The following is a 16,079-nucleotide window of genomic DNA, read 5'->3' on the forward strand; positions in this document are numbered from 1 at the left end:
ACTTCCGGTTTTGAGTGGTGTTGCTAAATAAAAGCAACAAGGAGGATATTTAAGCAACAGACAGCACTGTTAGATCTATCTGAGCTTATTGAACATTTATTGTATTCATTTTGCTGTTAGTACCAAATCTATAAAACATTTTTTTAATTTGTTCAAAGTACTTCCGGTATTTAACATGCCCCAACTGTTACTGTTACTGTAAAGAGCTCATTCATAATATTTTTTGTTTTGTAGTTAATAGTTAATAGTCCTTATAGGTATGTTAAACCTACAATCTATCCGACTCGGTCCGAGCGATACCGTGTTTCCACACGGGGTCTTCTTGTAAACGGACCCAACACAGGGAACGAGTTTGCGCAGTAGCTACCAGGAAGTGCGGAGACATTTATGCGCTTTTTCAGCTGAGTTGGCTCATGTCAACTGCTGCTGGTTTGTTGTTGTTAGGCTTCATATATAAACGTGAGATAAAGTGCAGGTTAATATTTTCCAGAGAGGACTCGTCACATCTTTAAAAAAAAAATAAAACAAAGATGCCCCGGAGAAAGGTAAAGTAGACATTTGCTGTAGACTCAATCGTTAGTGCAGACAACAACATAACGTCATAGCTAATATTAGCCGACGTAGAGGCAAAAATACAACTCTGACGGAGCCTGTGGCCTCAAATGTGTTTATACGAGACTGCGCCCATAACCTGCGTTTGTATCGTGAATATTAGGATTCGCTGGATCACAACTGTTGATTTGTGTTGCTGCTGAATAGAAGCTAAGCTAGCTTGTGTGTATTGCTGAGTTGCAGGAATGTGTTGTTTAAATGTCGCTGCTTCGTGGTACCCGGAAGGAAATTAAGAGGTTAAAAAAATACTAATTGGTGCTAATAATACTCAGATTTTTACCACCTTAAGTGAGGGCTTGAACGTGAGTAACAGTAGCTTTAGCTGACAGATTTTTTTTTAAAAAAGGAACAGGCTGTTCTTTGGGTGCGAGGACGGAACAAGCGCTCGTACCAAAACAACGCTGTGATTGGACAGACTCGGGTTCAACTGTGTGCTCATTGGCTGGGCTTTGTAAACCCCGCCCCCTCTTTAATTTAATTGGCTGTATGCAAATTGAGCTCCCAGCCTCTTGCTGTGAAGTTGTCAAATGTGCTTTCCTCACCGCGCACAGATGTCTATTATATATTGTATTTATGTATTTTGCCAGTTTTATCAGTGCTTTAAAGTTTATTATTTTCAATGATAAAACAGAACAGTGTTTTTTTATTATTGCCTAAAACACTATTTTGAAGATACCGTGTTTATTTTCTATTTTCTTCTTTTCTTTTCTGCATTTATCATCTTTGTTCTTTATTTATTATTGTTTATATTTGCATGCATATTATTTCACCGTGCAAAGGACCCCCCCCCCTCCCTCCACAATATGTTATCTGTACAATGTTGGCTGCTGCTCGACTGCCCCTCACCCCACCCCACCCCCACCCTAGCTGGGTTTTTGGTCTTTGGTGTTGGGTGTGAGCTCTTCGCTTTAGGATCCCCCCCCATCCACTCTGTGTGCTGGGCAGCGTGCTGTTTCGACACATAATGCTGAAAAAAAAGCCACGTTTCTGCGACGTTTAACTGTTTTCCTCATTTTTTTTTGTTGGACATTTCTGCTAACAGCCCTGTAAACAAACAGACAGATGCACTTTGGGTATCAACGCGAAAAGAGGCTTCTCAGGCATGGTGGTAAATTGTGGTTAGGTGTGTGTGCGGTTTCCGCGTCCTCCTGGTCATTCAGATTATTCGCATTTTGAGTAATAACTAACAAGAAAAGGCGCAGGAGAGCCGGAGGAGATGTTGATGGACTGACGCTCCTCCCCTCAGCATGGGATCTTTGTTGAATTATCCGCTGGTAAAAAATATATATATATAAATTACTAAAACAAACACATACAAGTGTCTTGTTTACGTCCCTGGTCACACAGGTGCAGCTCGGTGACGCTAAACACGTCTGATAACTGTCGTTACTTCCCCAGAGGACCGCAGGTAGCAGCTCGGACGGGACGGAGGACTCGGACTTTTCCGCCGATCTCGAGCACGCCGAACAGCACGAGAGCGCGCATCGGCGCAGCAGCACGCGCTTGACTCGTGCGTCCCTGCGCCTCAGCCAGAGCTCACAAGGTAAATATTTACAACTTTTACTAATATAATGCCTTAAAAATATCACGTTAACCAGTTATATCGTGACTTCGGAAGGCCACCAAAGCGCGTCAGAGGTAAGTAAGACAACATGGCGGACTTTAAAGGGCAGAAGTGCACAGAAAAGATAGTATTTGATGTTAGTCTGTGTAGCCGAGCTAGCATGCTAACATGTATGTTTAGCCTTGTGTGGCAGTCAGAGACTTCTGAAGTCCTGAAGGATGAAACGAGTAATATTGAGTTGGTTTGCAGACTTTGTGTAACATTCAACTGTTAATACTGAATGTATACGGTTCAAATTAAAGAGACATACAAGTGGTGGTGTAACTACACTGGTTTATTTGACTGCAGTGCCAATATTTTCAAATATTTGTCAGATTTTACCTCCTCTACTTAACATTTTCATCTCACCATAAAGCTCAAAAATGTATATTTAACGTATTCCATCTTGTACTTTATAAATGATCCTGCTGTCAATCATACACACATGCAGTGTAGTTGTATCCTATAGTGTCCACTGAATACAGGGTCAGTAGAAAGAGCCTCAAACTCTCCTCATATCTCCAGTTTAAGTAGCGTTTGTGCATTGGCTGCCATGAAGCATGAATCCGTTCAGACAGCCTGACCTTCCCCCACTACACACACACACACACACACACACACACACACACACACACACACACACACAAATACATGAACTGTGCTCCCACCCCCTGTGTGACCTCTTTCTGCTGTGTCTGCTGGAGGGGATTTACAACAGAGAATGAAAGGCTGACACTGTTTCTTCTACTTTTTGTTGCTGAAGAGAAGTTGGCTGCGCTGTCCTCATCCTCACGCAGGGTTAGAAACAACACACAGCCTAGTTTTCTCCAGAGGGAAGTGGATTCAGAGCATTCTGTGATCATCTCTTTATAACTACGAGGGCCATTTTGCAACAAGTAATGTTGTTATGGTAATCTTTTCTTAGCCTTTTGCTGAGTGGACTGCTAAGAAATCCATTTTGGTTCTTGGCAAAACTGCCCATTTCTGGAAGAATCTATGCAGACACTCAAGTAGGACAATTATTTTGATTGTCAGTGGATTATTTTCTTGTTTTTTTGGGATCAAGTTGTTTGTTTTGTCAGGGTTGAACTAAAATATATGTAATTTTAAATGAGTTTTTCCCCCCGTTTTGACGATTTTGAAGTGTCAAACATTACTCTTCTCTCTTCTCTCTTTTTAGATAATTGCAACACCGTACGTAGCAGTTCTCCTGCCGCTGTGGTTCCTGACGAAGGCCTGAATTCGGCAGCAGTGGCAGCATCGGTTTTCTCCTCTGGGCGCAGAGTGACTCGCAGCCAGCAGGTGGCGGCAAACACCACAGCCAAAAAATACCCACTGCGTCAGAGCAGGTCGTCTGGCTCGGATACCGAGGCTAATGGTAAGACCAGCATCGCTTCATAACAAATGATGAGGGGTAGACACGGGAGAAGGAATAACATGGGAATTAGGTGGATAGATGGGACGTGTCCTCTGGGTCTATCCTTACAGAGTAATTGTTGTGATGAGGACTGTGTCCAGTCACAATGAGTTCCTGGCTACAACAAATTTCAGATGACATTCCAGGTTGTGTGTTTTGTCACTGGAAATGACTTTTCCAGACAGCAGGAACAATCACAGGTGATATACCGTCTATCCATTAGATTATCATGTTATTAGATTTTATTCATATTAAGTCTCGCACTCTTGAGCTCACCTTAATAGTCTTTATTTGTTTGTGTGGTATGAAAATTTAAATCTAAATGCCAGCAGGAAACGACAGTAATAAACAAATTAACAGAACATGCCCAACAGGTCACAGTGTAGCTGTATTAGAGGAGAAAGCATTAGGAACAAAATACCTGTAGATTAAAATCCTGTAACTGTCTGTCAGGCTGTCACATAACACATTAAAACTCCAGACAAAACCTTAAAGGGGCAAAACGTAGAGCCTGTTTTAACTATAAGTGTCTCTTTCCACAAGTACAGATACACATACACAACCGTTCACAAGTTTGGGGTCAAAATGTTTTTGTTTTTTTCCAATGAAGATAACTTTACAGTAATCAGACTACAGTCTGGACACTGTTCATGTGGTAAATGACTGTTCTAGTTACAAAGGCTGGTTTTTAATGGAATATATACAAAGGTGTACAGAGGCCCTTTCCCAGCAGCCATCACTCCTGTGTTCTGATGCTACATTGTGTTAGCTAATCGTGCTAAAAAGGCTCATTGATGATTAGAAAACTCCTGTGAAATGATGTTAGCACAGCTGATCAGAGGAGCTGTAGACCTGGAGACCCCAGACCTTTGAACGGTGGTGTAGTTACAGTGATTGTGTTTGGGCCAAAATTTCAATACTTACATGCCCCCTATGATAACACACCGACCCAAAGCTACTGCTGCCACTGCTCTGCCATCATGGTGTCTGATTGATTGACAGCTTAAGTAGCCCAGTGTCAGTGAAAATATTAGAAAGGAAACAGGCTGAATTATTATTATGGCCCTCCATTCATCTGTCAGAGTCTCAGAGGTCACACACTGATCTTCTCCTGCAATAACATCATTTGTTGCTGTTGGATTTCCCTGCTGGTAGCCAGTGCTGGAGGGTGTCAGCTACATCTGTATATGCATGGAGGCAGACACTTTTATCGCACACAAAAAATAAATCCTTTTTATTGTCCCGCTTTGACCCAGCAGACATAAAACAGGGAGCGGATCGTGACGAGACCCCTCCTCGAACCCCGACGGGGAACGCCCCATCCTCGGAGTCGGACATTGAAGTTTCCAGCCCGAGCAACGACCTTGTGTCCTCGAGCAACGATATTGTAGTTTCCCAAGAGGAGGACGAGCGGTTGGCCAAAGAGCTGTCGCTCAAAGAAGCTGCAGCCCACGACCTCTCCCACCGGCCCAAACGACGGCGCTTCCACGAGAGCTACAACTTCAACATGAAGTGTCCAACACCCGGCTGCAACTCGCTCGGTGGGGGCACGGCCACCACGGAATCACACTTTAAGTTTTATTTGTAAAACTTTTTGGTTTTATGTTCCTGCTTTTGTTTTTCTCAGGTCATCTGACAGGAAGACACGAGAGACATTTCTCCATATCGGGATGCCCTCTGTACCACAACCTCTCTGCTGATGAATGCAAGGTACACACATGCACACACACGCACACACACTTCATATGAAGATCTGTCAACATGGACCGAGGGCTAAGGAGTGAGTGTGAAACCATGATGCAAACAGTTTTCTGACAGTAATCAACTGCATGATTGCATCAGCTATATTTATCGTTTATTCTCTTTTAATATCACTCATTAGTCACAGCTTGCCATCACTCTGTGGCCAAGTGTCCGGTAGAGGAAACCCAAACAGAGTGGAATTAAAATTGTCAAGCTGCAAAGCCTCCAGGAACACGGAGGAGGTGGCTGCTATGTCGCTGCTGCGGGGTTGTTTTTGAGCTGCTGGTAGTAGACGGTGTTGATGTTTTGTCAGGGCAAGGCTTCAACACGCGACAAACAGACTGAGGAAAGGGCGCTGTCGCACCGCCAGGATGAGAACAGACACTCCACAAGGAGCCAGGTAAAACACAAAGATGTACCAAACACACACACACACACACACACACCGGCGCTTCATACAAACACACAGTGACAGATACTCGCACCTAAAATGGGCACACACTTTCTCCCGGTGATTCTCTTTGTCAGCAGAGGCCGTGACCCTTCCGAGAGCTCCCATGTCTAATTGTAGACTGTGACACAGTTTTGTGTTTGTGTGTATTTGTAAAAAAAAAAAAAAGGGAATTCCCCCTACACGGAAGCAGCACCTCCTCACTGCGATTCTTATCAGAGTAGCAGCGTCAGAGGGCCGATGTCACAGTCTGACATAATCCATTAGTTTATATGACAGGAGTGCTGCTCGCTAATCAGCAGACGACAACACTGCGTTATGTAACATTTGTGGTCCATGAGCAGGAACCTAAAGTTTCGGTTAGTTAGTGAAGGTGGAGTTTTAAGGTGGCACAACCAATGCTGTCAACGTACGTTGGTGATTTAAAAACAATGGATATCATTAGTATTGGAAAGTAATCAGCTGTGTCTAAATCCAGAGTTCACATGATTCAAAAAAAATGCATTCAGTTGAAGGAGGCTTTTATGTTTGGGCAGTGTTTTTACTACAAACAGTCAGGCCTACTGAGATGTCTTCCCCTATATATTCTCATCAGATATTCAAGGCAATGAACCAGGAAGCTCTTTACAGGTTGCATAAATGTTAAAGGTAGGGGAGGAGATTTAAAAACTCAGTGAGAGTGAGAGTCAGCCAGATTTAAAGTAAACACACGCCCCTTTCTCTCGGAGCTCACCCCGAAGCCACGCCTCCAATCACATGGACGCGTATCACCTGAAGACGAGCTGCGGTCTGTGACTTCGGCCATCATGCACGTACCTCTCTGGTGCACAGAGCAGGAAGAGAGTGACAACCAGCCAATACTCCTACAGGGTCCACCCGGAGGATTGATGATGTTTTTAGTGTTTTATAGCTTCAGATGATTCATATTCTTCGTTTTAATGAGAAACTGCCGAACTAATCGGTTGCTATCGGATTGTAAAGAGAAGTTACACTAATTTAACACAAAGTGCATCAGAGTGAACTCTCCTCCCCGACCTTTAACATGCTTGCCTCTGTTTGTAATCAGGCCCCCACAGACCGTCAGCTGCGCTACAAAGAGAAGGTGACGGAGCTGAGGAGGAAGAGGAATTCAGGCCTCAATAAGGAGCAGAAGGACAAGTACATGGTAAGTGGGTGTGGATAATTGTATGAAACAAAGCAAATAAAAGCACCCAAACACGTGCAATCATTTCTCTCCTGCTCCCCCCTAACTCCCAGGAGCACCGTCAAAGTCACGGGACGAGCCGGGAGCCGCTGCTGGAGAACATCACCAGCGACTACGACCTGGAGCTGTTCAGGAAAGCGCAGGCACGTGCCTCGGAAGACCTTGTAAGAGAGAAAACTCATCGTCACCCCCGCCCCCTTGTCTTTTCTTCTTCCTCCCTTTTCTTTTTGACCCCCCCCCCCCTGTCCTGCCTTACTCCTCTTCTTCTCTGTTTCAGTCTGAAAAGCCTCCTCAGCAGCCACAGGAGGAGTCTGTGATAGTTTTGGTAGTCGGACGCTCCCTTTGTGTCATTGTGTTTGTTCTTTCTTCCACTCTCGTACGTTTGACACATTCAGATGAGAAAGCTGTTACCGTCAACCAGTCGTAGGCTAATTTCAGGCTTTTGGTTGGTTTCTATTTAAATTAAGAACAAACTTCACATCACTGAACGTGGTTTTTATTTTCGTACACTCCTTTTCATCATTCTTATTTTCTTCCTGAACCTTGATGGTTCCCTCCACTGAGGTTTTAAAGCTCTGAATCATCTGATCCTCTTCCCTGAATAATTGAGTTTTTTTTTTTACCCCCCTTTCCTCCTTCTTGTCCTCCTTGTACCTCGGTCCCATGTTGCTGCTGTCCCAACCATGCAGGAGAAGCTCCGTCTGGCCGGTCAGGTGTCGGAAGGCAGCAACATGATAAAGACCATTGTGTTTGGCCGCTACGAGCTGGACACCTGGTACCATTCTCCATACCCAGAGGAGTACGCTCGCCTTGGGAGGCTCTACATGTGCGAGTTCTGCCTTAAATATATGAAGAGCCAGACCATTCTGCGCAGACACATGGTAAGGCATATCTGAGCCCATTATGTCCTGAAACAATTACACTACGGTTCAAAGGTCTGGGGTCTCCAGTTCTACAGCTTCTCTGATCAGCTGTGCTAACATCATTTCACAGGAGTTTTCTAATCATCAATGAGCCTTTTTAGCACGAGTAGCTAACACAATGTAGCATCAGAACACAGGAGTGATGGCTGCTGGGAAAGGGCCTCTGTACACCTTTGTATATATTCCACTAAAAACCAGCCTTTCTAACTAGAACAGTCATTTACCACATGAACAATGTCCAGACTGTAGTCTGATTACTTTAATGTTATCTTCATTGGAAAAAATAAATAAAGAAATTTCCAAGTGACCCCAAACATTTGAACGGTTGTGTATGTTTGTGTTGTTGTTGCTGATTTGTGTCCAGCATTATAGAGTTGAGATCATAATAAACTGTAAACTTGAATATTTTTTTAAATGTCATTTTAGGTGCTGTTTAGTTCACATATTCCATGTGTCAGTCATTTTCAAATACAGCACTGACGATACAATTGAGGACCTGTGCTTTGTCTTTCTTCATTTCAAATATCATCGATAACAAAAATAGTGAAAATGGACTGTGACAGAATAATTCAGGGCTGTTGTCTCACTGTATTATCTCAACACCTGAGGCTGAGTTCATAATTTCTTTCCTAGACCACTCTATTTAGATAGGCGGTATAGCTTAATCGTCTGGTGCAGTCTCAGAGTGCTTCTCTGTTTTAGTTTTCCACTGAGTCTGGCCATTGTTGTTAAATATTTAAAAGCAGAATTAGAAATTCAACAGTTGGCTCATATTTGGAGCTAATATTCGGGAGATGGCTGCAGCTGTTGCTTCAGTATGGACCATTTTTCACCTGGATTTAAGCCTGGCTGCACACTGAAGGGTGTGAATGGAAACCTTTAGTCTGGCTGCAACTTGAAACTAAGAGGTGAGATGTTTATTAACTTTTACACCTGTGGCGCGCTCTGTTATCTCTTGAAGGCTAAATGTGTGTGGAAGCATCCTCCGGGTGATGAGATCTACAGGAAAGGGAACATCTCCGTCTTTGAGGTTGATGGAAAGAAGAACAAGGTGAGAGAGCATCGTTTCATGGCCTCGCATCACTTCCAACAGCAACAAAAACACGTTTCAGCTTGATGAATGCTACTTAAGTATAAGTGCCAGTAAAGACAGTAGATACTGTAAAGGTTGACCGGAAAATTATAATGTGATTTGACTGTAGGAATGATAAAGCTTAACGTTGGCCGACTGTGTGTTTTATTTTAACGTCTGTTTTGTTCTCAGATTTACTGTCAGAACTTGTGTCTGCTGGCCAAACTCTTCCTGGACCACAAAACTCTGTATTACGACGTCGAACCGTTCCTCTTCTACGTCATGACCGAGGCCGACAACACAGGGTGTCACCTCATTGGATACTTCTCCAAGGTAGGACAGAAAGATGAATTGACAGCCCAAGGCGTCAGGAAAGGTTACGTGGAGTTTGAAATGTCTGAACCTTCTTTTAATTCTTCTCCTTCTGCAGGAGAAGAACTCGTTCCTGAACTACAATGTGTCCTGCATCCTGACCATGCCGCAGTACATGAGGCAGGGATACGGCAAGATGCTCATAGACTTCAGTGAGTGTATTTCTTTTTTTTATGCATCTCTGTGTCTTCTTTAGTATTGTTGTTTTAATTTTCAACGACACTTCAGGCAACAAAAAGCTGGTCTGACTTTGCTCGTCAGGTTACCTGTTGTCCAAGGTGGAAGAGAAGGTGGGGTCGCCCGAGCGCCCGCTGTCTGACCTGGGGCTGATCAGCTACAGAAGTTACTGGAAGGAGGTGCTGCTGCGCTACCTGAACAACTTCCAGGGCAAGGAGATCTCCATCAAAGGTCAGAGCTCGAATGCCAAATCAGCCATGTTACATAAAACACAAAGCTGAAGGACACTTAAAAAAAACTCACCAGCTGATCTATTGTTAAATTAAAAAAAAAGTATTGATTAGCATTGAAGTTTAAAATGTGACTGCAACAGTAGCCAATTAATTAGAAACCACGTGGAGACCAACTTTAACTGTTTTTCATCTTGGATTTAAGGACAAAGTATTTTGATTATGTTGGTTGTTGGTTGAGTAATTCCTCTTAATCCATCAGTCTGTCAACAAACCACTATTTTGATAATCGAATAGTCACCGATTGTTTTTGCGATTATTCGAGTAATTGGATCATAACGTGAATGTAATGATTTTCACATAAGTACGGCTGCAGCTAATGACTATTTCAGTAGTGGACGACTACTTTGGACCACTGATCTGTCATCGCTTCAATTGCAGCCACCTCCATGCCTAACACCGAAACCCTTGTGTGTGTGTGTGTTTGTGTGTCCGCTCACCAATTCCCACGTCTGCCCGAAATCTCAAATCTCAAATCTCAACACTTACTCCGCACTGACCTATAAAAGGCTCATGCGGGTTTTGAACCCAGGACCTCTTGCACCCAAAACACAGATCATCCCGCTACACCACGATCCAGAGTATCATTCTCTGATGACGATTTATCGAATACTAAATTAGTTGTTGATGCATTTTGCTCTCAAATATTACTCGAGTACTCGACTAATCGTTGCAGCCCTACCGTCTTGTGTTGTGCGGACGCTGTGTGTGTGTGTGTGTGTGTGTGTGTGTATGCACTATGTGCACACATGAATCCAAGTGTGTCAGAGTTTGTAAATGGATCAAAGAGCACTGAGGCTACAATAAGTCGGTGTTCAGGTGACTTCATCTGCTGTTTCTACAAAAAAAAACGGGACTGGAGGAGCTTCCTGTTCTGCCTTATGTGTCACTTTTATTTCTGCTTGTTGTTTTGGAAAAAATTGCTGCCTCTGTGATGAAAACCAAAACACAACTGCACTCTGCCGCCCTGTGAGGCTGCTCAGTTTGATGAAATTCAGGTTCACAGTCGTACTGGGGCTGCTAAAAGCTGGATTTTTAGTGTTTTTAATATTTCTCTTGTGAGCGACTAGGAAAATTGTGAATACCTCCAACTATACTGAAAAAGCTGCTACGCATGTCTGCTGTGGGAAGGAACTGCCTGTCATCGGCACTAAATCATGTTACTTGACCACTAGAACAATCGGAGACAGACTATTGTGCACAACTAACTGAGTTACCGATTCACAATCCAGCAGCCTTTTGGCAGCCTAAATAAAAACAGGTAACAAAAGCGTCAAATAATGGACTGTCAGGAGCGTCAGACGGCAGCAACGAGCCAAAGTAATAACATCATGCAGTAATAACGCTGTGTTCCCTCACGTACGGGCCTCTTTGTGTCTCCTCTCTTTCTTTCGAGCCCTTTCAGTAATTCTGCATGTTGATTTGTTCATTTAGGAGGATGGAAGTCACACACAGCGACACAAATAACAGTCATCCTGTCCTACACGCTGTCCTGCAGTGTTTGTAAAGCTCCGTCTCTGCTGCTGTGACTGTGGACATTAGCAAACATACGATAGTAAAAATGGATTTTTAACGTCATTCAACATAGTTTTGATTAGTTACACATTTCATAAAGAGCTGTGAATGTCGGCATCTGGCCTCCCAGACATAAAGAATATATGGTGCTATTTGAGAATTTGATGAACTTAAACCTGTTTCGTAAACAAAAGCACTTCAAGGCTTTGCTGCAGGAGAGCATGATTCTTTCTTGGTGGCATTGTCAGCTAGAGGATGAAATGATGCAGATGCAGCTTGTGTAAAACACGCATGTCGCATGTATAACCTTTCAGAGATCAGCCAGGAAACAGCGGTGAACCCGGTGGATATCGTCAGCACGCTGCAGTCCCTCCAGATGCTCAAATACTGGAAGGGGAAGCACCTGGTTTTAAAGCGACAGGTAGGAACCCGGGTCAGGTCGTCACTTTTGCACTGCCGGCGTGTGATTACACCAACTAACAGTTTATTCTGTCCCTGAAGGACCTTATAGACGACTGGAAGGCCAAGGAGACCAAACGCGGCAACGGCAAGACCATTGACCCCACAGCCTTAAAATGGACCCCGCCCAAAGGGACGTAGACGATGCTTCCATTTCACACACGAACCCGACAGATTCTCTTCCGTACACTGGCATGCTTCACAGACCCTGATTCTAAACCCCCACAGCTACAGCACCGTCACTGACACTCAGCCATTGCTCTGGGTTCAAGCAGCCACTACGAATATAGCATTAGCTCAGGCATGCGACGCCCGTCTCCATTATAAAACGTAAGAACTTAAGCCCGAACCTGGACCTGAATCGGCAGAATATCCGGAAATGTGGCTCAGGAAAATCTAACTAAGACATCAAGGAGGACTCTTTAGTGAAACTTATAAGTGTGGAGACAAATGGACCGGGACAGTTATCAGGCTCAACAGATGCACTTAAAGAAGAACAATGTAATGGTTAAGCTTCTTCGGAAAGAAGTGACCATAATGAAGTCAAAACAAAAAGAAGACAATGTTTTAATTTTGTATATAAAAAAGGTTTCATGTATTTTACACACATAGTTCTAATCTAAAGCCTTTTATCATCCACAGATAGAAGCTAATGCAGATGATGTGCTCCCCTCCAGCACAGTCTGCTGCAGTAATGTGCCGCAGTGATGTCAGTGTGTGTGGGGCGGCTGCTGATAATCTCCCTGACCTTATCTGTCACCTGAAAAGTGACAGTAATGATGCACAGTTAGCGCTCCTCCTCCCAGACACTTAATTTGCACAGAGCACCAGGCGCAGCGCCGTAATCCAATCTGCCGACAGCCGGTATCGAACCAGCGCCGCTCGGTTCACAGTTCAACGCGGCGCAGGCCGAGACGCACGTTGACTCATGCTAACGCATCCTGGCAGACATAAACCAGGTGGCTGTGATTAAACCGGACCAGTCGGGGCTTTTTTCCAAGAATAGGACGTCCGACGTTCATTTACCTCTCCTCAGATGGAACAAGGGGAGAGAACATTCATTTCTCCCATAGGAAATAATGTAACAGTTGCTTTGTTCCCTCATTTACAGCTGAATCTAGCGGCTGCTCGAACCCAGAACTTAACAGCAACTCCGCTTCATGCAAACATTGTGTTCCAGTATTTAACCCCGTCACCACCATCAGTCCGTTAGCCAGGGAGCTATAGCTGCCAATGGCCACGTTTGGAGGGAAACACTTTACATGTGTTCATAATGTCCGCACATTTCTGGGTCCTTCGCATCACTTGTTCAAGTTCTCAATGACATTTGATACTCTCTTCTACCTCTAAGGGTTTACCACTGTAAAAAAGCCACGGCCCGTTTTAAGCTTCTGTTGTTTTCTTTTTTTTTAAATGTGTTAAAAAGCGTAGCTTCACAACTGTTTGTTTTTTTATTAGATTTTTAAAAAATATGCTATTTATATTATTGAGAAACAAATAATACATTAACTGCGTAGAGCGTAGAGGAATGTCTACTTTAGGACTGGCTTCCTTATTAATATAAATATTTATCTTAAAACAAAAGATTGAATTTGAATGTGTCTAAAAGGTACAGGAGGGAGAATCTAAAGGCACCCCCGACACACACACACACACACACACACACACACACACACACAGGCTTACTTCATGTCATCACAAGTGATCAATCAAAACGTGTCACTGTTGCACGTTGTCGCTACACGTTAGCTCCATGACTGCTGCTGTGAGCAGTTAGAATATTACAAGGGCGTAGGACAAGGACCTTTTGTGTTAGCTCAGCAGGATTTTTTTTAATGTTCTAATGTGTGTGGCCTACAGTGGGTGATACATTTTATTTTATTGACAATCCCCATATTTATTGATCTGCGAATAGTTTGCCGTACAGGCAGAGTTATGTGCCAACAGGCCACATGGAGAGCCACAACACTCGAGGGCAGTCAGGGCTTCTCTGAGCGTGCACCCTTCTCGTACCTGGTTAGTGCAGCTTAGCACAAAGACAAAATGTGTCTTTTGTCCTGATGAAGTCGGGCGTGTCCGTTTCTGGCCGGTGCCTCATATGTATCCTACAGATACGAGAGCGTTCTCAGTGATGGCGGCTAACCCTCAGCTATAGATTAATACACGTTCCAGGAACGTTGAAATGTTCCTTTGAACCTCGTACAGAAGCTCCGACAGCGGTTGGCTGTGAAATTGGAGGTGTGTGGCCACCGGTGTCAGACCGAATCAATGTTTATGTTTTTTTTTGTGTGTTGTGGAGGAATCCTTCGCCTTCTCTTCTTCTTCTGTGCTGTTCAGAATGCTGCCTTTACATTTCACCAGCTCGGAGCATTTCTCTGTTTCGTCGTCGTTGTTTATTCGATGCCATGATCCTCGGATGAGGTGATATTGTTTTCTTCTGTTTCTGGTCTTTGTCGGATCTTCTATGAGAGAGAGAGTTGTCACCGGCAGACACAAAGTCGATACTGACAGGCTGCGTTCATCCTTTTAGCACCTGCTCTCAATATATATCTGTCTGAAATCTGCTGCCAGTTGAAAAGACTCATAACTCTGAAGTGCATTAACAGGAAAGTGCACTTAACTAACTTGAGTTTACTTCTTGTTTTTTTTTATGTTCAGGTATGGCTTCGGTTTGCTTTTCTCACCCCGTCAGAAAATGGGGCCTGAATGTAATGTGGAGCTGGTAAAAAGCTCAATAAGACCGTGAATCACTTTGTGGTGAAAGAAAAAGTTCCTGAGATGTTTGGAACATCAGAATTAGTCACAGTTAATCATCTGAAAGTGTTCCTCGCGCTGTTGTTGCTGATCCTGTCCTTTTATTTCCTCTTCCTTTTCATCCGGCTCTGTTCATGTGTTGTTGTGTTTTTGTTGTGTTCTTTGTGCCAATGGCAGCTATAGACGAGCACCTTGCTGAATAGGTTCCACAAGCATTCCTTCACCTCCCATATGTCACCAGCAAGCTGTTGTAGTACTGCAACCTATTAAAACCACACACACACATACAGAAGTAGCGCGACATTGATATGTAGCTCAGCTGTGCTTTTGTACTTCGCTTCTTCCCACACCCCGTTACCTTCTCCTCTCTCTCTCTCTCTCTCTCTCAATAAATGGTGAAACAAATGTTGAGCTTTGTCTGACGTGTTGTGTGTGTTCGCTGTCGCCCCAACAACACGATGAGAGCATCCTGAAGGAGGTGGATTGCTGAGCCTGGTCAGCTTTGTAGAGTTAATGAGGAGCATTCGGACAAACGGCCACCACCACCGCGGAGGCTGCCATGTTTTGTATCTTATGTCAAAGCAGAACTGACACAACAAACTCCAAATGACCGACCTGTCAGCTAGCTGTGTCCTCAAACATATCAAGAGACGATCTGACACTTCTGAGCTGGATCCTGAGAGATTTGTCCACTGCAGAATCCAAACAGCCAGAAATGAGTGAGGTCTGCATCCACGTGACGGCCTCTGTTTTCTGAGTGCTTCTGTAGTGGACGGCCTGGAGAGGGGTCACCCTGTTAGAGGGGCTGACTGCACTGATCTCTGAGGGAAGTCAACAACATTCAGCAAGCGGAGGAGCAGTGGTGGTCCCCCGTCACCTGCTCTGTTCATGTCATTAGTCTCCTCAGGTTACTACTTCTTCAAATTTACTTGAAAAGGAGTTTATTGGCGACGATTCAGACACTCCTGAGTCAGTATGTGAATGAAGCAGGGTGAGTGTCTTTAACAGTGGTGGAAAGTAACTAAGTATTTGTACTTTGTTACTGTACTTAAGTAATTGTTATGTATTTCTACTTTACTTAAGTAAAAATAATAGCTCATACTTTCTCCTCTGACTCCATGCTGCAGCTGTTACCTGGACTTTCTCCTCCACTACATGTCTCCAGTGTCTGTAGTTCCTTGTTCCATGTGATGAACACAGTGCTGGACTGATGTGAGGTCAGACTCTGCATGGAGGTGGTGTCACGCTGCAGCTGTGTTTCTATAATGAGCCTCAGTCATGATGCCGGTGCTCTGGCTCAGTGAGCTAACTAGTTAGCTGCTGTCTGCTAACACAGGTCCATCCATGAATGTCTGATGAACATGAATCATCACATGAATCTACAGCAGGAACACTGACACAGTAAACATGCTGAATGCCTGTTTGTTATCAGCAGCCTCTCTGTTCACTTGATGCCCACAGCCTGCCTCATGACACACAGACCTGTC

The 16,079-nt window shown here is 44.0% G+C and overlaps 1 protein-coding gene across 4 annotated transcripts; it reads left to right on the top strand.

Annotated features, from left to right (window-relative positions):
• Window positions 1-347: 347 nt before the first annotated feature.
• On the top strand, window positions 348-15,003 carry LOC114440443 (histone acetyltransferase KAT7-like). 4 transcript variants are annotated; one of them, XM_028412886.1, is made up of 15 exons: window positions 348-545; window positions 2,011-2,155; window positions 3,396-3,593; window positions 4,889-5,173; window positions 5,260-5,342; window positions 5,689-5,775; window positions 6,893-6,991; window positions 7,084-7,194; window positions 7,720-7,911; window positions 8,915-9,004; window positions 9,218-9,358; window positions 9,456-9,549; window positions 9,659-9,805; window positions 11,694-11,800; window positions 11,881-15,003. In XM_028412886.1, exons 1-15 carry the CDS (start codon window positions 531-533, stop codon window positions 11,977-11,979), a joined length of 1,893 nt encoding a protein of 630 aa, XP_028268687.1. In that variant the 5' UTR covers window positions 348-530; the 3' UTR covers window positions 11,980-15,003. The 4 variants fall into 4 exon arrangements, with proteins under 4 accessions (XP_028268687.1, XP_028268685.1, XP_028268688.1 ...); XM_028412884.1 differs by lacking the exon at window positions 348-545 and adding an exon at window positions 1,202-1,886; XM_028412887.1 differs by lacking the exon at window positions 348-545 and adding an exon at window positions 1,206-1,886 and having other exon boundaries at window positions 7,084-7,173.
• Window positions 15,004-16,079: the final 1,076 nt, after the last annotated feature.

The sequence above is a fragment of the Parambassis ranga genome, chromosome 8 (genome assembly GCF_900634625.1).
Source record: "Parambassis ranga chromosome 8, fParRan2.1, whole genome shotgun sequence".
NCBI lineage: Eukaryota > Metazoa > Chordata > Actinopteri > Ambassidae > Parambassis > Parambassis ranga.

Bases quoted from the DNA above. Each gene is read 5' to 3' on its own strand.
- LOC114440443 (XM_028412884.1), top strand. From the start codon at position 1,860: ATGGGATCTTTGTTGAATTATCCGCTG. The intron at 5,776-6,892 runs GTAAAACACAAA...GTTTGTAATCAG, and splicing joins GACACTCCACAAGGAGCCAG to GCCCCCACAGACCGTCAGCT. The intron at 9,359-9,455 runs GTAGGACAGAAA...CTCCTTCTGCAG, and splicing joins TCATTGGATACTTCTCCAAG to GAGAAGAACTCGTTCCTGAA.